At 42.4% G+C, this 24,041-nt stretch overlaps 1 protein-coding gene across 3 annotated transcripts in view; it reads left to right on the plus strand.

Moving 5' to 3' along the window:
- The first annotated feature begins 622 nt into the window (after nt 1-622).
- Nucleotides 623-24,041, plus strand: part of DIP2B (disco interacting protein 2 homolog B) — a 224,741-nt gene continuing 201,322 nt past the window's right edge. For 2 of the 3 annotated variants that reach the window (XM_059403106.1, XM_059403107.1), the window contains exon 1: nt 623-986. In XM_059403106.1, the coding sequence (XP_059259089.1) occupies nt 887-986 (100 nt within the window). In that variant the 5' untranslated portion in view covers nt 623-886. The remainder of the gene's footprint in view (nt 987-24,041) is intronic. The other variant, XM_059403108.1, reaches the window with a different exon arrangement.

The following is a 24,041-nucleotide window of genomic DNA, read 5'->3' on the forward strand; positions in this document are numbered from 1 at the left end:
CCCTCAAATTGTGAAGGGGAGCTTTGGCATTAAAAAAGAGAGAGAGAGAGAGAGAGAGAGAGAGAATATAAACGATTAAAGCGTCTGCCCCAGTAACTCCTAGTAAAAATACACAAATGAATCCTCCTTATATTGCATTAAAATGTTAACATTTGGGAACACCTATTAAGTCATCCATTGAAGAGGATATAAAAAGATCAAGAAGACTAAGTTCTCCACTTTCAAGTAGTTAGAATTCTAGGTGGGAGGAAGGAGATTCTCCCGCTATTGCCTTAAATACGAGAACTGAACTAGAAACAAGGAGCTCCTGGCAAGAGGGACGAGGAAGCCCCCGTGAAAGAAGTGGTCTGTGATATAATGATACAAATTAAAAAAAAAAATCATTAATCGGTCAAAAAGTGGCTTGAGTTCAGGTCCTCTTAAATGGTTAGATGTCAATTCTGGGAAAATGGAGGAGGGCACAAAACAAAGGCATACACACTAAGAGAACCGGAAAAAGTGAGGCCTGGGTCCCCTGAAAACTCGGTCGCGATCTTGTAAAAGGTAAACGCTACGTGGGCTCCGGCCATCAACACCTCCAGCTCACGTCGCCCAGGAGAGTTCCGGGTGTCGGGGTTGGGGTCGTCGTCTCAGGAGATGCCCAGTAGAGGGCGCCGTAAGCTCGCGAGTCCTCGGGCTGATAGGGCCGCGGAGGTGGTGCGTCCTCGGCCCGGGGGCGGGGCCGCCGTGCTCACGTGACTTTCGCTCATGGCGGCGGCGGAGGCAGCGGCAGCGGCGGAGCTCGGCGGCCGGAGCCGGATCCTGTAGCCGGGGTGTGGGCCCGCGTCAGTCCGTCCCTCCTTCGGCCCCATCTCTTGTCTTCCGGAGTGTGGCTGGCGGAGCCCGGATGGCGGAGCGAGGCCTGGAGCCCGCGCCCGCCGCGGTGGCGGCGCTGCCGCCCGAAGTGCGGGCGCAGCTGGCGGAGCTGGAGCTGGAGCTCTCAGAGGGTAGGAGCCGGGCGGGGGAGCGAGCGCCCGGGCACCGCTGCGGATCGCGGCGACAGGGAGAACAGGTCCCCGCCGCGCGCCCTGCTGGCCGTGCGGGCGAGACGGGAGGAGGGTGCCGGAAATCTGGCCCGTGCTTTGAAGGGGTCGTCTTCCCTGCGCTTGCATCCTATGAAGTGGGTTTCCCCTGGCGTTCATTGTGTTCTCGGGGAAAGGGTGAAGCTGGGGCTTAGGGGAGAAGTCCTCCCCTGGCCCGGGCTGTTTCTGCACTCCCTGCCCCTCAAAACCCAAGACAAAGCTGCGCCCTCGCGCTCTTCCCGGGCGTCTGGGCACAGTGGGGGGGCGGTGAGGCTGCGAGCAGGGTGGCTGACAGCTTTCTCCTGTCCTTCTCTACCCTTTTCGCGGGGAGGGCCTCACGTCTGTTTCAGCTCCCCTCCCCCCTTCAGAAAAAGAGAAAGATACATGGGAAATCCGCATTTCTTCTTCCTCCTTCTTTAACAATACGAGATGTCTCCCCAGTGACAGGAGTGAGCGAGAAGCAGAATGGGCCATTTAGGGTCCTAGGCAGATTAGAAGCAGTGGCATTAACCCAGAGAGACATACACTGTGCTGCTTTCAGATCACCTTTGTCATAAGGGTTTTTTCCTGGTGCCTCTATTCGGGGTGAATTTTCCGCATCTGATCACCTTTTAGAGTCTTTCAAGAGAGGAGGAGGGGTGGTTACCGGTTACATGCAAATCCTGGCCGGCACCCTCTTTCTTTTGACAATGGATTGGTACAGGGAGGGTTGAATTTGAGAATTAAAAGAATAGAATAAATCAAGCCTCTGTTATTAGAGAAGTCCCTTGGACAACAATGAGAGAAACGTTGCTCTGTTGTGGGCATGTGATCAGGCTTCATGTGCAGTTGTGATCAGTTCTCCATAAAGTTCCTGTTTTTATCAGGGGCTGACTCTAAGACAAAAGCAGCATTTTCTACAAGCTTGATGTCAGTATTGTGGCGGTGTCCCCAGAGTTGCATATTTTTAACTGAGTTCCTTGCCAAAGGCCCTCTTTGCCAGCATTTTTCAAGTGGATTAAATATTGTTGATTGGAAGAGAAGAATGTGACAAGTTCTCAGGAGAGTTCAGACTTTTTGTTTACTTATGGGGCATTCTCTTCCCCATTCCCCCACCCCCTTATCCTTTACAATGAAAAGCCAGAAGTAGATATGAGTGTTATAAATTCTGTTGGGCATACAAGGAAATAATTATTTTTAATAACCCTGTTAGGTTTTCCCAATGTATAGGGAAGTGTTATTTTAATTTGCACTTAATTACCAGCATATTATTTTTCAATTAATCAGTTGAGAAGTTATTTTTTGGCCCATTCCCAGAATCCGAGGTGGTGGATGAGTTGGTTTCTGTGATGTATTTAAGATATTACCATTGGTCCTGCCTCTCAAGATAATATCATTCTTCTCCTATACTAAAGCATTGTCCTTAAATCTGTAATGACTTCCATTCAAATCTGCCTTTTAAAACAGTTACTCTGTAGTAACAAATGAGCTCTATTTGATTAGCCAGCAAGAGAGACGTTTGGCTGGATGTTTGTGTCAGAATGAGATTAAAAATAGGAGTTGATTGCTTTTACACAGAGGGAAATCCTGGAAGCTCCTTATTCTTGGTATATTGGCTTCCAGCTGATTATTGTTTACTTCTCTGAGTGTTTCTAGAAATGATTCTGAGGAACTGTTTCTAGGACTCACACTGATTAGCTCACCTTTCTCTCCCTTAGAAGGGTGTGAAACTCCTACAAACTGTGGATGTTAGGACTTCAGCATCATTAAGGACAAATGCATGATTTGCTTTCCCATGAAGGATTGCTTTGGTTCACAAATACTTATTTTGAATTAGTTTCTTATAGATATATGCCATGTTGTCCTGTATTTCATCTTTTTTAGCAACGGACAACTGGAAGAAATACAGTTGAAAAATCTGGGGCCTGCAGTGTCAGCATCTTGGCCATCTGTCTTTTTCTCTTGCTTAAAAATAAAGTACAGAGGATGTTTGACTGAAGAAGTAGATAGACGTTTTTAGGAATTCAAGTGAAGTTAAGATAGCCCTCTAACCCCCAGATCTCTGGCGTGGTGTTACTGGAAATGTCTGTAGTATATTTTGAATGAGTCTTTGCTTGTTTGTTTGTTTATTGTACATTTTCTCTATAGCTGCTGCTCTGTTGAGGAAAGTACTTTCTTTCCTTTCAAAAAAAAAAATGTACTTTTAACTATGTGTTTGTTTATCATGGGTCTTTGGTATACTCATTCCTTTATTTTATTCTTTTTTTTTTTTTTCATGCAGGCCATAGTTGGTCTTAATTACAGTGATAGTCTGAGCTGTGTGCTGTTAAAGAAATTTCGTTGTGCTTGTCTGTATTTTTGGCTGCAGGCTTTGGTCATAGCTCAGCCACTTCTGTACAGAAATGCAGGTTTGTGCCCCTGTGGGCTGTTTGCCGCAGAGCGTGTTGCAGAGCCCAGGGCTGTGTCTAGTGCTTCACGCAGGTCACCATGGACTTGGCCGGGAAGCTCCTGCTTCTGCACCAAAAAGAATAGGCTGCAGCTATCCAGAGAATCACTTAAAGTTGAAGTTGCACATAATCCTGAGCTCTTCTTTCAATGAATTGAATAGGTGGAGGTTTCTACAAATATTTTGATGGTGGGTATGTTTTTCATGATCCACATATTTTATTGTATTATTATTATATCTGTTATGTGTTTGACAATAAAGTCTTTTGTCAAAAACTCTGTTTTTACTCAAGTGTATGCATATTAAATAACACTAATGAGACTTATTTGTTTAAATCTGTCATATAATACATTATATTTGTATAATCTTATATGTTATGTTATGTGGGCTTCATTACAACTTTGTGATTAGGTAGAATAGATAGATATTATAACCATCTCTCACCTTTTCTTTTTCTTCTTTGTTTTGTTTTAACAGAAGGGAAAACTTAGAAAGGTTAAGAGGGTAAGTGTTTTATCTAAAGTCGCTCATCTAGGAAGTGCCATTATCCTAAGCTGCCATGTAATTATGGCATCTGTTACCATCAAATGATTTAAATATCTTTCTTGTTATGGCACAAGGTATTCTAATTTTTACTCTAAGGAAATTTTTACTCTATCTACTTCTTCAGTCAAACAGTTGTTTGCCACAATTCTAGATAGTCCCTTGATTCTCTTTCTGAAATCTCTTTCAAGTCTATCATTCACTTATATGATTCAACAGATAGTTATTTTATGCCTCCTGTGTGCTGGGAATGCAGAGCAGTGTGTCAGCTTTCAAGGAGACCTGAGTCTGGAATGGAAGTCACTTAGATACCAACCAGACAGTACAGGAGACCGTGGTAGAGTTTTGTCCAAGGCTGCCTTCTAAGAAAAGAGGAAGGTATCTGATTTGTTGTTGTTGTGGAAAAGAAACAGCAGAGAACTATAAAGAGAAGATTGGACAGGGTGGCCAGTAGAGATGGCTGAGATTGAGCATGTGCAGTTCAGTCCTAAGCATGAAGGAAAGGACATAAATCCTATACTTCTGTGGCTTGTTGGAAGAGCTCAAGTCTTTCAGTGTCTAAAGATGACAACTGGGAAGGTATTTAAGACAAAATAACACAGGAAGGGATCCTCCCTTTTCTTGTTTGAACACTTCTCTGAGCACAAACACAACAAACACAGTCACATCCTCCCTTTCTCCTCTTTCATCACTCATCCTGGCAGCCCTGCAAGGCCGGTAGGGCCCACCTTGAAGGCAGAGGTATAAGAGAGGGCTCCTTGCTAGGAGTTGATGGGAAACCTCTTGAGGAGTGGGGAAGCAGTGGGGGAGTTGTTGAGGGAATGGAATAGGTGCTGGCTAGAGATCATATTTCACGGGTTCCCTAGTGGGCAAGTAAAAGTAAGGAGCCAGGAAACTGACAAGTCCCTCCTATTGTATCTACAATGGAAAAGTTGTCCACTTTCCCCCAAATACAACACATAGTTGTGAATTCATGGGATATACATTTATCAGAAAAGCATGTCTCAGTAGTTGTTATACCTGATGTTAAGAGGAGGAAGGAAAGCAGAGGTTATCGATTTTTACATAACCCAAACTGGGTGTTAATCTATGCGCTCTCCCTAAAACTTGAATATGTATATTTTTGCATTTGTGTTTTGCATATATCCTCTCTTACATTGGAACACATCTTTAGGAATTATGGTCAGAGTCTGTGGCACATTCCTTTGAAAATCTTCATGGTGGCAGATTTTGAGGGTGGAATTTCATTTTATAGGTTACTTGGAGTCAAATAGAGAAAATCTGGTGATGTTCTTTTGGAGTCCAGACTAGATGTCATTGAAAAAATTAGAGTAATTCTAAACTGATTTGCATTGTGACTGTCAAAAAAGTAGAATGATGTAAACTTGTTTTTGAGGGTAGTTGAGAAGACAAGTGACCAATTTATTGATAGAATGATTTAGTCTTACTATAAAGGATAGCGCGGGTGTGGACACCCTTGTTCTGATGTTTATTTTGAAAAATCATCATTTGACAGCCCCATATCATTGAACTGGATTTTTGAATGAAGGAAATCATTAAGGGGCACCTGCATGGCTCAGTGGGTTAAGTGTCCGACTCTTGGTTTCTGCTCTGGTCATGATGTTGCCGTCATGGGCTTGAGCCCTGCGTTGGACTTTTTGCTTGGTGCAGAGTCTGCTTCAGGTTTTCTCTCCCTCTCCCTTCCTACTCACTCTCCCTTTCTCTCAAATAAATAAATAAAATCTTAAAAAAAAGAAAAAAAAAAGAAATCATTAACCCTTCACTCTTAGCCTGGCCCCTGGTGGCTGCTTTCTTTCCTAGCCTGTGTGAGGATTAGCACCTCAGGGTGAAAAGTTCAGATGATTGGCTAAAAAAGGCCCTCACACTATATTTGTATCAGAATTACTACAGTTCTCCCCCCCTCTCAGGAATGCTCTTTGAAAGCACTCCTTCCTGCTTACTGTCCCACTGCTCTTTAAGAGTTCAGCTGAAGTGCTAGCTTTTTTTTATAACCGAACCCTGACCATTGTCAGCTCCCTAGCTTCAAACCTTACAGCATTTACAGTGTATATGTCATTTTTGCCAACTGATACATTCTTTAATTATTTAAATTGTTTTTCATTTTACATGAGTGTAAGCTCCTACAGAGGTCATTCCTATCTTAAACAGTTTGGAAGTAATTTTTTTAAAAAAAATTTTATTTATTTATTTGACAGAGAGATCACAAGTAGGCAGAGAGGCAGGCAGAGGGAGAGGGGGAAGCAGGCTCCCTGCTGAGCAGAGAGCTGATGCAGGCTCAATCCCAGGACCCTGAGACCATGACCTGAGCTGAAGGCAGAGGCTTAACCCACTGAGCCACCCAGGTGCCCCTGTATTATATCTTAAACTTTTTTTTTTTTTTTTTTTTTTTAAGATTTATTATTTGACAGAGAGAGAGAGAGATCACAAGTAGGCAGAGAGGCAGGCAGAGAAAGAGGAGGAAAAGCAGGCTCCTGGCTGAGCAGAGAGCCCGATCTGGTGCTCAGTCCCTGCGGGGGTCGATCCCAGGATCCTGGGATCATGACTTGAGCTGAAGGCAGAGGCTTAATCCACTGAGCCACCTAGGTGCCCCTATCTTAAACTTTTTTAAGTAGCTCCCCAACTCTTTCTTATATTGTGTTAGGAGTGCAATGAGTTTTTGCTCACTTCAATGTGATGTAAAGTGAAACCATAAAGTCACTGTCTTGGGATTTGATTTTGGTGTGAACCAGAGTTGTAGAATCATTTGAGTATAGGCTTTGGCATCTGGTGGGCCTGGGTAACCATTCCTGGACTGTCACTTAGTAGCTGTGTGACCCTGGACAGACTGGCTACCCTCCCTCATTTTAGTTTCTTCGATTCTTAAAGGAATGACAATCTCATTGGAGCTGTAGGGTTGAATAGGAGCTGACTGTACTGTGTGGCATGCAGTGATTGCTTGGTGTGTGTAATCTTTATTGTTTCTGATAGTGAAGGGCTGCTTCATGACTTGGCTGTTTTTAGTATCTTGTGTTACTTGGCAGAATATGGTTATATATGAAGTGATGAATGAAATCAATTTGTGCACATATTTTTTTAAAAGACCTTACTCCACCATCAGTTGCTCCTGTCGGCACCCTCTACCCTTAGTGTAACATATGTTAGGTCACTGCAGGCAGTTGACTACAGCAGAAAAGAGTAGCTGGTTTGTTTCATACAGACATCTGGTGTGTGTACATTTCCGAGCTGGTAAGTTCTGGCAAATGGCTGTGAAATTTAAGCGTGGTTTCTGAGACTCTACCAGTTAGGCATCTACCAGTTACGGAAAGGCACATGTGGGTGCTTAGAATCTTCAAATAGTTTTTGTCTCTTCCTTTTCTTAGTCCTCCATTTGTCTCTAGTGAACACATCCTTTCAGTTCCTCCTTCAAAAGTTTTTTTGCATCCACTTTTCTTTTGAGTTCTGTTTACTACCAGCCTTGTCTGGTTCTCTATCTTTAGACCCAAGGGTCTGATTTTTGTCTCCCTTGAGCTCTAGATTGATCTTTCCCGTCTTTTAAAGATTATGCTGCTTTCTAAAGCCTTTGCTAAATCCAGGACTCTTATCACTCATTGTCTTTAAATTCTGAGTTTCCCAAAAGCTGTGGTGGTCTCCTCTTGTATCACTAGAGTCTAAGTTAGTGCTATTGTACACCTCAAATAGTCCCATCTGTTTTGGTGATTGATAATACTCTAGGGGTTTAAGTGAGAGTTTTTCCTATCTTTGTGTTTTTAGTGAGTTGGTTGCATGCTTTCCCTGTGGATGCTCATCGATAAACAAGATCCCTTCTGAAAGGCAATTTCTTTGGATTCATGACTTGGCTTCAGTGTACCTGAAAACTCTGAAATCATGTGCAGAACTTGGAGTGTGAGTGCTTACGTGTCTTTTTAGGGAGCAGAATCTATACCTTTCATCAGTTTCTTAAAGAGGACTATGAAACAAAGCTCAGAACCATTCTTACTAGCTTGTAAGAAAGCCAAACTCCCTCCGCTTCCCTCCTCAGCACTCTAAGCCTTATCTGTATCAGTTCCCACCCTTATCCACTTTCCTCCTTTTCTCAGAGGAAGAAGTATCCCCTTTCCTGTTCTAAGGTATATCCCTCTCACTGTTCTCACTCCCATCCTTTTTCCTCTGTGATCTTGGCGTCTTACTTCATTGATTGATCTATTCATTCATGTCTTCATTCATGGTCTTTTTGCCTTTGTCTCGTTCTCTCATCTTCAGCTTCTCACTTAACGCTTGGCTCTCAGTTCCTTCCCTTCAGCCTATAAATATGCTGAATTTTCTCCCATCCAAAAAAAGCAGCTTCCGGCAGTCTTGTGTTGGAGTCCGCGTGCTCTTGTGTGCTTGCATTCTCGTCCTCTCACAGATCCTAGAAGGTGTAGCTTACACTTCCTTTCCTGTCTTTCCTTGGCTCACTTCTCTTGGTCCATTGCTTTTGCTTATCAAATCTCCAAAACAGCTATCTCCAAGGCCATCAGTGACTTTTTTTTTTAAAAGATTTTATTTATTTATTTGAGAGAGAGACAGTGAGAGAGAGCATGAGAGAGGAGAAGGTCAGAGGGAGAAGCAGACTGCCCATGGAGCAGGGAGCCTGATGTGGGACTTGATCCCAAGACTCTGGGATCATGACCTGATCCTAAGGCAGTCACTTAACCAACTGGGCCACCTAGGTGCCCCCATCAGTGACTTCTTTTTTTTTTTTTTTTTAAAATTTTTTTTTATTTACTTGAGAGAGAGAGACAGTGAGAGAGAGCATGAACGAGGAGAAGGTCAGAGAGAGAAGCAGACTCCCCATGGAGCTGGGAGCCCGATGCGGGACTCGATCTCGGGACTCCAGGATCATGACCTGAGCCGAAGGCAGTCGTCCAACCAACTGAGCCACTCAGGCGTCCCCCATCAGTGACTTCTAATTTCAGACTGAAAAGCACCCACTGGCTGTAGTGTCTTTTATGCAGCGTTGGATATGGTGAATAGTTAGCTTTATAAAACCCTTTCCTGGGGCACCTGGGTGGCTCAGTGGGTTAAGCCGCTGCCTTCGACTCAGGTCATGATCTCAGGGTCCTGGGATCGAGTCCCACATCGGGCTCTCTGCTGAGCAGGGAGCCTGCTTCCTTCTCTCACTCTCTATCTGCCTGCCTCTCTGCCTGCTTGTGATCTCTGTCTGTCAAATAAATAAAATCTTTGGGGAAAAAAAAAAAAAAAAACCCTTTCCTTCCTTAGCTTTTAACGGCCGCATTTCCTTCTGGAGCCTATTTCTTCTTATGCTCTCTCTCTGAGCGTCTTCCTTCTGATACAGGTGTTCCTGCTATCTGTCATGAGCCTTCATCTCCCTTCACATAAGCTTGCTGAGTAATCTCATCCATGCCCAGGACATGAGCTGTCTTGGAGGTGAGGTGGCTTCCTGGTCCCTATCTGTAGACCTGACTCAGAGCTGTCTGCTCCACACATCCCATTGGCTCCCCGACAATGGTAACTTAGCAAGTCCAACACTGTATTCCTTATTTCAGCCTGCTCCACAGCCTCCTTCCAAATGTCCACTTTCTTGGGTCAAATGCTTGGGAGTCATCCATCTCATGGGTCACTAAGTCCAGTTGATTCTTCTTCCTCCCTTCCACTCATGCCATTTTGGTTTTAGTTCAGGCTCGTTTTTTTGTTTGTTTAAGATTCCATTTATTTGTTTTGAGAGAGAGAGAGGTGAGCACAAGCTGGGGGAAGGAGGGGCAGAGGGAGAGGGAAAAACAGACTCCCTGCTGAGTGTGGAGCTGGATGGTGGGGCTTTATCTCAGGCCCCAGGATCATGACCTGAACCGAAGGCAGACACTTAACCGACTGAGCCACCGGGCGCCCCTGGTCTTTGTTCAGCCCTTATCAACCTCTCACTGAGATTATTGTAGTCGTCTCCTCTAACTCATCCACCTGCCTCCAGTGCCTTCCCAGACCCTTTTCCCTCCAGTCCATTCTTCTCTATTCTGTGATGGAATGATCATTCTGAAATAGAGATCTAAAAGTGACCTCTCCCCAGTTTAAAAATTATTCATTGGCTTGCCCCATCCACAGGATAAAATTCAGGCATCCTTTACGTAGCAAGACCTGCTTGCCTTTGTAGCCTCATTTCCCACGCCTTCTATGGTTTTCTCCCCTCTCTAGCCATGCCTAGCTGCATGCGCCACTGTGCTTTTTCACTTCCATGCCTTTGTACATGTTGCCTTCCTCTGAGAGATGCCCACTCTGGCAGGCACATTCTTCCCCCTTTTCTTTTTTCTTTCTTTCTTTTTTTTTTTAAAGATTTTATTTATTTATTTGACAGATAGAGATCACAAGTAGTCAGAGAGGCAGGTAGAGAGAGAGGAGGGGAAGAAGCAGGCTCCCCGCTGAGCAGAGAGCCCGATGCGGGGGTCGATCCCAGGACCCCGAGATCATGACCCGAGCCGAAGGCAGAGGCTTCAACCCACTGAGCCACCCAGGCACCCCTCTTCCCCCTTTTCTTCCTGGTTTACTTCTGTTCCATTCAAATTCCTGTAAGAAGCCAGCCTTTCCTAAGCTCTGTTTAGAGGTTAAGATCTCTGTATAAGGAGCTACCAGTTATTGAGTACTTGCTGTATAGCAAACCCTGTGCTTGGCTCTTCATATACCCTAGCTGGTTGGGAAGTAGATGCTGAATAAAAAGCTCCTATTATCATGATGAGAGAACTGGGCTAACAGAAAGCCCTTGAAATGGAGGGTGCCTGGGTGGCTCAGTGGGTTAAGCCTCTGCCTTCAGCTCAGGTTATGATCTCAGGGTCCTGGGATCGAGTCCCACATCAGGCTCTGCTCAGCAGGGAGTCTGCTTCCCCTTCTCTCTCTGCCTGCCTCTCTGCCTACTTGTGATCTTTCTCTGTGTGTCAAATAAATAAATAAAATCTTAAAAAACAAACAAACACAAAAAACACCTGCAATGGAGAAGAATGTTGTGTGTGCCCGATCTGGCCCTATACCCTGATCTTTCCCTTTCTCCTTGCCCATGACAGTTACATTCTGAAATGAATGGCGAAGGGATCAGAACAGTGGACTTAACAGTCATTTAGAGCTGGATTAAGTCCTGTGTTTGTTGCTTGCTGTGGGACCTCAGGCAGGTCTTTGAAATGTGTTTCTAATCTTATAACTCCTGGAGATAGGTGTGTGATTTCCATTTTGTAGAGACTTGTTAAAGAACGTACAGTCTGAGACTATCGTGTGCTGGGTGGGAACCCAAGTCTGCTTGGCTCCAGACCTCATGGGTTTCCACACTGCCATCTGCCTCTGTCTCCCTGAATCATGTTTCAAGTTGTTTCTGCAAAATTCTTTCCCATCCTAACTACTGGGCCTCACTTTTCTTAGAATACAGCTTCTGTCTTTGGAGTTTTAGAGGTGGGGCTGGAGGGAAAAGGATGGGAATGTTCTGTCCTATTCTCAGAGAATAGATGTGAAATTAATTTTTCTTCCTTGAATTGAGATGAGCATGATCAGGAGCTGTAAAGGGGAAACCCAGGAGGAAAATATTTTGGATGCTTCACAGGGCAGTCCTAAATGAGAATCTGAAGGTCTGGTGTCTTAGAAAGATCCTTGGTTTGCACTGGACTTGAGCTTCTGGACTGTAGAGAGGATTGTCGTTACATTCTGATTCAGAAAGAGTTTTTAGTGCTTTTTTTTTTTTCCCCCTTAGGATATTTAATGTTTACGTTTAAAGTTAATTTATAACTTAATGTAAATATTTCTCTTTTTTTTAAGATTTTATTTGTTTATTTGATAGCGAGAGACACAGTGAGAGAGGGAACATAAGCAGGGGGAGTGGGAGAGGGAGAAGTAGGCTTCCTGCTGAGCAGGGAGCCTGATGTGGGGCTACATCCCAGAACCCTGGGATCATGACCTGAGCTGAAGACAGACGCTTAATGACTGAGCCATACAGGCGCCCCAGTGTAGATATTTCTGTAAATGACATGTACTTTAATTGATTTTTTTCTTGGTGTTATTTCTTGTTTTTTGAAGGAACAGTGCTCTAATATCTCTCTATTTTTAGAGGACTGTTGCTTTTATGGATAATTTAAAGCACCTATAGGATTTCTTTCTTTCTTTCTAAGAACTTTGGATTATGTTGTTTCAGGTTACTCTTAACCTGGAACTTGTGGGTTTTGTTTTATTTTAATTCTACCAAACATTTATTTTTTAATTAAAAAAGTTATTTTTGTTAGCATATAATGTATTATTTTTTTCAAAAGTACGGGTCTTGATTCATCAGTCTGGAACTTGTGGTTTTTAACTCAGGTCAGGCATGTGTATGTTATGGTGTTGATCAGTCTTGTCACACTCTACGTTTTAAAAATGAACCCAGCAGGAATTATTAGGTAGAAGCTTCTGATAGTTTCCTGTTCCATAAATCTGTGACTGAAGCAAACAGGCTGTCTTCAGTTTTCTTTATTGAGGTGTAATTGACATACAGCATTATATTAGTTTCAGGTGTGCAACGTAAGGCTTTGATATTTGTATATATTGTAAAATGATTACCATAACAAGTCTATTAATTTTTGTCGCCATATGTAGTTACAAAAAAATTTTTTTTTTTCCATAAAAATTTAAAGTGTCTCCTTTCTTACATTATCAGATTTCCTTTCTGGTTTGGAGAAACTTTCATTCTTAAATTGAATGTGTAGAAAAAGCATCTGTCTGAATTTTCCTCCCATAGTTCTCGTTTTTCTTCAAGGACCAAGGGAAGTACTGGAAGATGAACTTCCTGTTAAAAACACCAACTTCCTCATTTGCTGGTTCTCTAAGCTCTGATCTCTCATGTTACCCCTGTGTTTTATTTTTCAAATGATCTTGAACCTAGGAAGTTATCACTTACATACCTGTTTTCACCTCCCTCTGTAAGCTGCTTCGACAGTGTCCTTACATGTGTACATACAGTGTCCTTCGACATGTGTATTTTCAATACCTGTTCAACCAGCGATGAATCTGGACTCTGTCATCAGCCTCCCTGTCTGTTCTTATTTTCTTTCTAGTCTCTGACTGACTCTTCTATTATAGTCAGATTGGTTTCCTCACTCTTTTTCCTGACAGTCCCTTTCCTATCTCTCTGCCTTTATATTGACTGTTTTCTTTGTCAGGACTGCCTTTTCTCCTATTAAAATGTTGCCAAATTCCAGGGCTCGGCTGATGTTCCCTTGATCATGAAACCAGCTGACTGCTTTCGTTCATATTAATCCCTTCTATTTTTAGGCCATTGTATTCAGTAACAGAGTTTAACACTAAACTGACCACTATTATTTGTTTCAATTATTTTTGCCTCCTGTGTTGGACTTTACATTTTGTGAGTGTAGTGGCATGGCCTTCTACCTTTTGGAACTCGTAAAGTGCTCAATATATCAGTATATCAGTAAAGGTGTATTGAGCACATTTATTTACAAGATCTATTGAGAGAATAAGGTATGCGTAGAAGGCAGATTCCCTGCTTTCAAGGAGCTTTCAATCTAGTAACTTCTCAACAAATAGCTGTTGGGGTTTTAAAAATACTAATTTAAGTAATTGTCTTTTAAGTACATAGAAGCATTTTGTTTTCTGCTTGAGTGATAAGGTAGCATTTAAAAATCCTATTTGAAATGATTCTAGAAAGATGGCTGTTTTCACACATCTATACTGCCCTCTTTTAAAAAATTAATTAATTAATTAATTAATTAAAAAGATTTTACGTATTTATTTGACAGAGAGAGAGAGATAACAAGGAGGCAGAGAGGCAGGCAGAGAGAGAGAGGAGGAAGCAGGCTCCCCTCTGAGCAGAGAGCCCCATGCAGGGCTCGTTCCCAGGACCCTGAGATCATGACCTGAGCTGAAGGCAGAGGCTTAACCCACTGAGCCACCAAGGCGCCCCTGCCCTCTTTTTTAAAACATAGTTTAAGTAATATAACAATTTCAAAGCTTAAAACACGAACACCAAGAGTTAGAGTGGGAACTTATGAAGGTAAGGGACTTGGAAGTTAGATCCAGGAAACCTAAAATACACATGGTAAGATTTTAAAAAGATGGGGGGTCTGGGGGGCTCAGTTGGTTGGGTGTCCAGCTCTTGGCTTTGGCTCAGGACTTGATCTTAGGGTCGAGAGATCGAGTGCCATAATGGGTTGCACACTCAGTGGGGAGTCTGCATTTGTCCTCTCTCCTTCTCCCTCTACCTTCCCCACCATGTATATGTGCTCTCTGTCTCTCAAATCTTTTTTTTTTTTTAAAGATTTTATTTATTTATTTGACAGACAGAGATCACAAGTAGGCAGAGAGGCAGGCAGAGAGAGAGAGAGTAAGAATCTTTGAAATAGGGGTGCCTGGGTGGCTCAGTGGGTTAAGCCTCTGCCTTCGGCTTGGGTCATGATCTCAGGGTTCTGGGATCGAGCCCCACATTGGGCTCTCTGCTCAGTGGGGAGCCTGCTACCCCCTCTCTCTCTGCCTGCCTCTCTGCCTACTTGTGATCTCTGTCTGTGTCAAATAAATAAATAAAATCTTAAAAAAAAAAAAAAGAATCTTTGAAATAGAAGAGATTTTACAGCAGAAAGCCTGGTTGTCTGAATAAACTAGTCTAAGAGTTCAGCAAAACTTATACTCACTCAGGGTAGTATGAGAATGGGTGGCAAGTAATAGTATTTTTTTGTATCATTGGGATGTTGGTAGAGGGAAGTATGGGAGTGAACTGTCTTGGTGAGGAGAAAAAGACTTCATAATAGTGTTAAAAATTATAAAATACTTAAGGATAAATATCAAAAGGAAGGCACAGGATCCGTATGAAGAAAATTATAAAATCTTAAGGATGTAAAAGCAAGATCTGAAAAATGGAAATATATAATGTATTCCCAGATGGGAGGTCTAAATATATATAAACATAATGGAAATCAATTACAGCTCCATTGGAGAGTTTTTTGGGTGGTAGGGAGTTAGATAAAATAATCTCAATGTGCATGTGGTAAAATAAATGTTTTGGAATAGCCAAGAAAATTTAGAAACAGAATCGTGATATGGTCCTTGCTTTACCATGTGTTAAAACAGAGTCTAAAGTTACTATGCTCATGGGGCACCTGGGTGGCTCAGTGGATTAAGCCTCTTAATTAAGCCTTCAGCTCGGGTCATGATCTCAGGGTCCTGGGATCGAGCCCCACATCAGGCCCTTTGCTCGGCGGGGAGCCTTTCCCCTCTCTCTCTGCTTGTAGCCTACTTGTGATCTCTTTCTCTCTGTCAAATAAATAAAATCTTAAAAAAAAAAATAAAACTACTATGCTCAAAGCAGTATGGTAAAGTGTTTGAATAAAGATGAATGAACAATATAAAGTGCCCAAGTCCTTTTTTTTTTTTTTTAAAGATTTTATTTATTTATTTGACAGAGAGAAATCACAAGTAGATGGAGAGGCAGGCAGAGAGAGAGAGGGAAGCAGGCTCCCTGCGGAGCAGAGAGCCCGATGCGGGACTCGATCCCAGGACCCTGAGATCATGACCTGAGCCGAAGGCAGCGGCCTAACCCACTGAGCCACCCAGGCGCCCCCAAGTCCTTTTTTATGTGGGAAAAATAATTATGAAAACATGAAAGTTTCATGAGCTATTAGATCATTAGAAATTATGTAATTCTCAAATTAGAAAATAGCTTACAAAAGTTGGCTAGGACTCTGTAGGATATCAGCAATGCCGAACTTCTTGATGTTCTGCTTATGCTGCCAAGGGAGCACACTGGAACCAGAAAGAAAAGGCCATTCCTCTTGCAGTGTCTTTCTGGTGCTCCCTGCAGACCAAGCTTAACATTGAGGTATCAGGCAAAGGGTCCCTCTCAGTTTTCATAGAGCAGGCAATGAAAGGTAGATTTGGAGCTGAGAAGTAGTCCACCCATAGTTTTTTTGGTACCACCTTGAGATGGATCCTTAAGCTCTTCCTCTCCACTGTTGATCATTGCTAATCCTTGCCTGACATGCTCCTCTCCAGCTTTGCTAGGGTTCCTTCCTCGTGTCCTTGCTTTCTTCTCTCTCACTAATTTCCATGTAGAAGCTACAGTGAACTTTTTAAACCACAAATTTGATCAGGTTGCTTCCCTGCCCTAAGACTCTTCAGTGGCTTCTCTGTATCTTAAAATTCAAACTCCATTTCATGCTCTCCAATGCCTGCCCAGTCTTGACCCTCGTTTGTTCCTCGCATCCACTGTGTTTCAGCCATACTGGCTGACTTCTTCCTTGGCTCCCTCTCTCCTTCCTCGTCTCCTTCTCTCCGTACTTTTTTCACTCTTCCCTCCCTCCTTCTGTTCCCTTTCCCTTTTATTTATTTAGTGGCTATTTATTGTGGCCTACCATGTGCCACACAGGTAGAGGCAATATAGTAGTGGTTATAATAACAAAAATCCCTGCCTTTAAGGAGCTCACATTCTGTAGGAATAGACAGAAATTAGTAAGTAATATATATTGCTTGGCAGATGGTAAAAATTTCAAAAGAGAGCTATTGTGAAGAGGGATAGAGAATACTAAAGTTGGATCAGTGGTTACAATTTAAAATAGGGTAGTCAGGGACGACCTTGTCCTTCGATGGCATTTGAACAAAAACCTAAGGCCATTGAGGCTTTTTGCCTCCCCCTTGAACTCACTGTACTTGTCCCCACCTCCTTGTTTCTTGTTTTGCTTCTGCCTAGAGTGCTCGGCTCTAAGATCTGTGCTGGGCCAACCACTCTGCCCCCTTTCTGTCTCAGCTCAAAAGTTATCTTCTTAAAGATGCCTTCCCTGGTTGAGTTCAAATGTGCAACTCCTCTCATTTTTCTCTATCACTCTCTCTTGTTACTTTCTTTTTCTGTTTTAAAATTTTTTAATTAATGCTTTCCACCATTTGCTATGATCTTGTTTCTGTATTTATTTATCTTATCTCCCCTAGTAAAATGTTAGTTCTGTGGGAGCAGAGACCTTGCTCTTCTGTTTCCCTGCTGGATGCCCAGAGCCTAGAATAGAAGACTGTCAGCAGACACTTGTTCAGTGAACAACAGATGGACTTTACAAGGAGAAGATTCCACCAGAATTCCTTAGGTGGTGCAGCTTTACAGGATAAAGAAGTATGGGCTCTGGCCCCAAGGACCTCTGGCAGGAAGGAAAAGGAGCCCCTGTGGGAGCTGGTCAGGGGCTCATGATGTTTCCTGGCCTTTGGTTAGTTTCTAAAGTTTGTTTTTCCTTCATTTCCCTCACTTGTTTGTGCCCTCTGATTTTTCCATGTGACTTTTATAGTTGGATGATGTGTGACCACTTTCCATTTCATCAGCCTACCTGACTACTTTGCTCATTCAGTTCAGCTGATACTCATTATCGCAGCTACTTAGAGAGATGATACAATGCCACACCTGGTAGAGGGCTCGATGAGAGTGGAGCCACAGCACAGAGTGCCTCTGCTCCCTGGATGAGGGAACGGCACCTCTTGTCTTTCGTTGTATTTTGCCTATGCAAAGTCGATTCCCTTTTTCTTTTACCTTAACCAAATGTATCACCCACAGGATCTGATCTGGGGCATAAGCTAACTGGGTACATTTTCCTGTAGAACAGATATTGTCAGCAACCTTCATTTTGGTTTAACTGGTTGGGAAAAACTAAATATTTTGTCTGCCTGGTTTTCCAACATCTTTTCTTGGTCACATTATATCTTTTGCAAAATGTTGGAAAAACAGGGTGACAGGGTGGCTCAGTTGGTTAAACGTCTGCCTTCATCTCAGGTTGTGATCTCAGGATCCTGGAATCAAGCCCTGTGTCAGGCTTCCCTGTTCATCCGGGAGTCTGCTGCTCCCTTGGTTCCTCCCCCTGCTCTCTCTCTCAAATAAATAAAAACTGAAAAAAAAATTTTTTTTTAAATGTTGGAAAACCAGGTAAGTGACATATTTAGCCGTATGGTAAATATTAGATGTGTTGAAGTAGGTCAGGCTTTTGGTCAGTTTAACCTAGTATATGCCAGCTAGACTTCAAGGACATTCATGGGCCACCCATAGTATGTCCACCCGTGCACACAACACTTTGATCTTAGGTCTTACCAATTTTTTCTCAGGTGTCTGTTTGAATATCTGTGTCCAAGATATGTTCAAACACTAAGCTTATTATAATTTTGCACATAGCATGAATACACTAAAATCTCAAATATTCCATTTATTTATTGTTCTGTCATGAGCTTCTAGTTTATCTTCATGGTGGGAAATAGACCTTGTGAAACATCTTAATAATTAAGATACCCTATTCCAGTAACGATTGAAAGAAACATGATGAACATGATTATCAGGTTGAAAACATGACTACAATGATTATTATTAACTAACAGAAGATCGTCATTATCAGAAGAAGTAAATTTTTCAGAATCCTAAATTTGATCTGATCACCTTCTAACTTTTCCTTACAGTTGTTCAAAAAAGTTACTCATTAGAGGTGGAGAATTCTTTCCTACTTTTTTCCTTGTAGTCAGTTGCAATTATCTCAGTTTCTTTACCTGTAAAATGTTGGTAATAATAGTGTCTACTTTATAGGATTTATGTCAGAACAAAATCAGTTAGTGTATAAAAGTATATGATTACAGCAGTGCCTGGAACCTGGTAAAGCCCTGTAAGTCTTTTTATGCCACTGTGCTGCTGTAATTTTATACCATCCATACAGAAGTTGTGATTAGTGAAGAGTATGTGAATTGGGTATATGAACCCAAATTTGGTTTCCAGCTTTATCTAAAACAGGATGATAGTTAAAGTCATGAGAATAGATGAGTTCACCCAGGAAAGAGGGCTTCGCATGAACAGAGAGAAGTATTTCAGCTAGAACCCTAAGGAATGCTAACATGGGGGGAGGAAATAAAAACCTGCAAAGACAAGTAGGAATAAGTTGCTGGAAGTTTAACAAGAAAGCCAGAGAAGGAAAATCAGGAGAGTTTGGGGTCAGAAGGACAAAATATGGAATGATTAAATGTTGCAAATATGAGAATGGTGAGGGTTAATATGGATTCATTGGATTTAGCCACCAGGTGGCTTATGAATTTAGTGAGAGTGATTTTAATGCAGTGATGTGGGAATCTGAAGTCACATGATAATGGGCTAATGAATGAATGAGAGGAAATAGAAAAATTTCAAAAACAAGACAAGTTTCAGTAAGGTTACTGTTGTCAGGAGGATGGGACATGACAGTCTTTTGGTAGTCATTTGCAGAGATAAGATATTGTGAACGACATCTTTATTGCCTAATAAATGGCATGAAGAATACATGTATAAATATTGAGGGTACTTACACAAAGGGCATTAGTGTACCTGTAGTATTCTGGGAAGGAATCCCCCAAGTATTATCGCTGGGGCTCAGAGTTAACAGTTGAGTTGGAGTTTGGTGGGCACACAGACAAGGGAGAAGGATATACTCAGTGTTTTGAGAAAGGCATGGATTCGTGAATCATTGATGCATGTTTGAGGAATTAAGATGATTTAGTAACTGCTAGAGCATAAAGTGTAAGCTCAGTAGGTTTGGTGAGCCTGAACAGGTGAGCAGGAATAAGAGCATGCCAGGGGTGGGCCTTAGAATCTTAAATTTTATTGTGTAGATCCTTGATTCCCAGTGGGGGTTTGTGTGAATGTGCCAAGAGGTACTCAAAACTATAGGATAAACATGTACCTCTTGGGGTATACATCTCATTGGACTTGGGGGAAGTTATTGTTATATTAAAACACGAGTATATTATGATGCACAATTAAACATTTAAGATAAAATTATAATCTTGTATTATTTTTACATTTTTAAGTACATTTTCCTTTGGTGGCTGGCTTCTTCAGGCTGTGTCTTACGCCTCTTGTAGGCCCTCTATCCCCTTCACTTTCTTCAGGTCAGAGAGTTTATAGAACATCCATATAGGTGATACGGAATCACTGAAGAATTGTAAGTGGCGGGGGTGGGGGTGGGGGGTGGATGACCTTGGGATCTGTTAGAGCTCACCCTAGAAGCAGGTAGTTTCAGGCGTCTGTGTCCTACAATTAAGGGACACTGTTCCCATTGCATACAATGCATAATGGTCCTAAATAGATAAATAACAGAGCAAGAGGATAAGACAGGACAGGGAGACTTCTGAGGAGGCTACTGAAATGAGCTAGTGGTTACTAATAGGACTAGGGAAGAGGGAATGAAAAGAGGTATTTGAGGAGGCAGAATTGATTAGGGTGGAAGAGGAGGGCATATGATATAAGAACTGAAGTTGACTCTAAGGTTTCTGACTTAGCATCTTGAGAGGAAGATGGCACGATTTCCTAATACAGGGAATAAAGGAAGAAGAACAGTTTTGGCTCTGGGAAGAGATGAGTTCAGTATCACTGAATTTGAGAGGTCTTTGGGCCATGCGGGTGGATCCAAAGCAGGCAGTTGGCTCTGTGCTTTTAACTCTTTAGAAGGCCCTGCCCCAAAGATAACATATTCAGTATTCTTGAGTGGTCATCACCAATCATGGAAGCCATGGTGGTCCAAAGGGAGCACACTGAATGAGAAGAGATTAAATAAATACAGAGCTCTGAAAGCACTGCCATTTAAGGGGAAAGCTGAAGGAAAGGAACTTGAGAAAAGGTGGTCACAGAGGTGTACGTGGCCCAAGAGGGAGACGAGCAGAGCAACAGGGAATTTTAAGAAGTACCTGTTGGTGCTGAGAGTTCAACCAAGAGCGAACTGAGAAATGCCATTGAGATTTGCAAGTCGAGGAGGACCTTTGCTTGAGCTGCTTTAATTGTGTTGGGGGCAGGGGACTGCAGATCTGCTGGGAATAGTGTGGTAAGGAATCCAAGGTGATTCCCTTCCAAGAGGAAGTGGAAGTAGAGGCAGGCGGTGTACACTGCTGTTTCAAGCCAAACCATGTGAAGCAAAGGAGAGAAAGAATAGTAACTAGGATGCTTATATGTTTCTCTCTTTCTTTTCTCCCACTAGAGAGCAAGTTGCAGGGGTGCCTGGTGGCTCAATCAGTTAAGCGTCTGTCTGACTTATTGGTTTTTGGCTCAGGTCCTGATCTCATAGGTTGTGAGCTCAAGCCCTGCATCAAGGGAGGGGGGTGTCCATGCTCAGTGGGGAGTCTGCTTGAAGATTCTCTCCCTCTGCCTCTCCTCTCTCTCAAATAAGTAAACAAATCTTTAAAAAGGAAAAAAAAAAGTAAATTGCATGAGTAGTGGAACATTCTTTTTATTTACCACTTTATGTCCAGGTAGAAAAGAGTTCCCGGCACAGAGTAGTAGGTGCTCGATAAGTATTTGATGGCCATATTAGTGAATTATGTTAAGAGAGGAGCGACTTGAGCATGCTCATTTGTGGGGTGGAAGGGTAAGAGGTCTTGAAGCGGAGTGGTTGAAGGTGTAGAGTAGAGAAGACATGATGGAACCTGGTCACCATGAGTCAGTATCGTGAGATCCTAAGCACTGCTGGAGTGATTACCCAGGATACCAGGAGTGACTCTTGCTGAAACAGAAGGAAAGGAAGAAAGAATGGGAACAGGGGCAGATATTTATAGGTGGTGGAGGAGGAAGTTGGGGGAGTTCTCTTCTGATGGTCTTATGAGTATTCTCTGAGTTAAAAATAAAGTAAAAATGAGTATCATGTATATATTCTTGGAAAATGCTTTGTGAAGTCACACAAAAAAGCCACTCCTATTTAAGCAGCTATGCTTCTGTGGAAAGTTCTGGATATGTAATTGTAGACACACATAAAGGGTAGATGAGGTAAGGATGTGCCAGGGAGCATGAGTAAGAGCAGGTGAGACAAGAGGTCTCCAGTCTCAGACGTAAATGTAGGGAGTGGTTGTGAGCTGAGAAGGGAATACACATACCAGTGAGAACTCCATTTCGTTGCTCCGCACAACCAGCAGGAGATTGTCCTTGGACTCTCAGGGAAGTCGGAAGGAGGGGCAGTGCACAAGGCTCACTTTTTCCTCTTTGAGATAAAACGAACAGAAATTTGAGCCTGGAGTGAAGTAGAATAACTTTTTGTTAGCAAGTCCTCCGATTCTGACCAGGCTGGTTTTCCAGTGATTTATTTCTGATTCATTTCACAGGAAACTGCTTTCCCAACTTTGACAACCTGTTATCTAAAATGATTTGTCTGTTTAGAAGCAGAGGTAGTAAGTAGTGAGAAAGAGGATGTGACAGTGTCTCAGTGAGTCATAAGGAGTAAGACATGGCCATATTTGTTCCCCTTATCAGCTTTTATCTAGAATTAAAGACTATTAAAGTGTCCATTTCATTTTAATTAACAGTTGCTTAGTAATTTCTCACTTGTTCAGAAGTCCCTCTTTCTGGTGTAATCAAGTTCAAGACTCCATATTTCTCAGGAATTTTCTAACAGGGGAAAATACAGTAGTAAGAATGGGTTTATGGTCTTCTAGACTTCAGTTGAATTTAAATAACTCAAACAAGCTGATTTTTTTTTTTTTCTTCTGCTACTAATCTTTACGAGCCATTATTAAACATCTACCTCTGACTGTGAAGCTATACAAGGCAGGCTAGAGTTGGCCTTGAGCTCTGGCTGCTTCTGTTTTTGCATTTCACACATGTTATAACATGTTCCCTGTAAAGTGAGCACAGGATCTTTCAGAAAGGGATCAGATTCTAAGAGTGAAAGGGGTTTTGCTTAGAGCAAGTTGCCAATTGTAATCACCTACTTAACTGCCCTATCAGGGAAAACAAGTTCATAATGTGAAAAGCACCTGTCACTTTTTGGAGGTGGAGAGAAGTAAGTTTTTTTCCTTTTCTTTGACAGAAGGTAAAATCAGGTTGACTAAGCTATGCTAATTGGGATTTGGTATCACAGTTCAGTGCTTAGAATTCATTTTTTCTAAGCCATCCAACATTTTATAGGGGATGTGGGGGAAACCCTGTGTGCCTTCACCTCATTCCCCGACATTCTAAGCTTTTTAACCATTAGTTGAATAATTAGAACTCCAGTTAGGCCTTTATTTGAGGGAAGAAAAAGAACTTCATTGGCATTTTGGGGAGAACCTAAGGGACAATAGAATCATCTGGTCAATTTGCCATCAATAAGCTGAGGACCCATTTCTCATTATTATAAATCACTGAGTTGTGCCAGATCATATTTCCCTGAATTTATATTATTTGTGTGTGTGTCTAAGAGACCACATTCAAGTCTTTGGAAAGACACCTGACATGTGGACCTTTTTTCCCAGATTCTCATTTCTGTTGGCTTTCATGGGAATCTACTGGGAATCGACTGGGAAAGCGTGTTGAGGGGAGAGACGCCTCAGAGGCAATGAGTGAAGTAACATGGAAAAGATTACTGGGTTCAGGTCCCATTTCTGCTATTTACCAGCTCTGTGATCTTGGGCAAGTCATTTAACCTCCCCTAGTCTCTGGGAGATGGAGTGGCTAGATAAGTGAATGTAGTTCTTTCCAGGTTTTTTTTTTTTTTTTTTAAAGATTTTATTTATTTGTCAGAGAGAGAGAGGGGGAGAGAGCGAGCACAGGCAGACAGAATGGCAGGCAGAGGCAGAGGGAGAAGCAGGCTCCCTGCCAAGCAAGGAGCCCGATGTGGGACTCGATCCCAAGACGCTGGGATCATGACCTGAGCTGAAGGCAGCTGCTTAACCAACTGAGCCACCCAGGCGTCCCAATTCTTTCCAGTTTTTTTTTTTTAAAGGTTTTATTTATTTATTTGACAGACAGAGATCACAAGTAGGCAGAGAGGCAGGCAGAGAGAGAGAGAGAGAGAGGGAAGCAGGCTTCCTGCGGAGCAGAGAGCCCGATGCGGGGCTCAATCCCAGGACCCTGAGATCATGACCCGAGCCGAAGGCAGCAGACCAAACCGCTGAGCCACCCAGGCGCCCCTTCTTTCCAGTTTTTAATTCCAGTGATGACCTGCATGTTTATGAAAGTATATGAAAAGGAAATCCTCTTTTAAATTCATGAGAACAGTTACTATTTAAAGGAAACCCATGTATCGCAAAAATCATCATTGCCTAATTTGTATTCAGTCAGTCAA

Source organism: Mustela nigripes, chromosome 6 (genome assembly GCF_022355385.1).
Source record: "Mustela nigripes isolate SB6536 chromosome 6, MUSNIG.SB6536, whole genome shotgun sequence".
NCBI lineage: Eukaryota > Metazoa > Chordata > Mammalia > Carnivora > Mustelidae > Mustela > Mustela nigripes.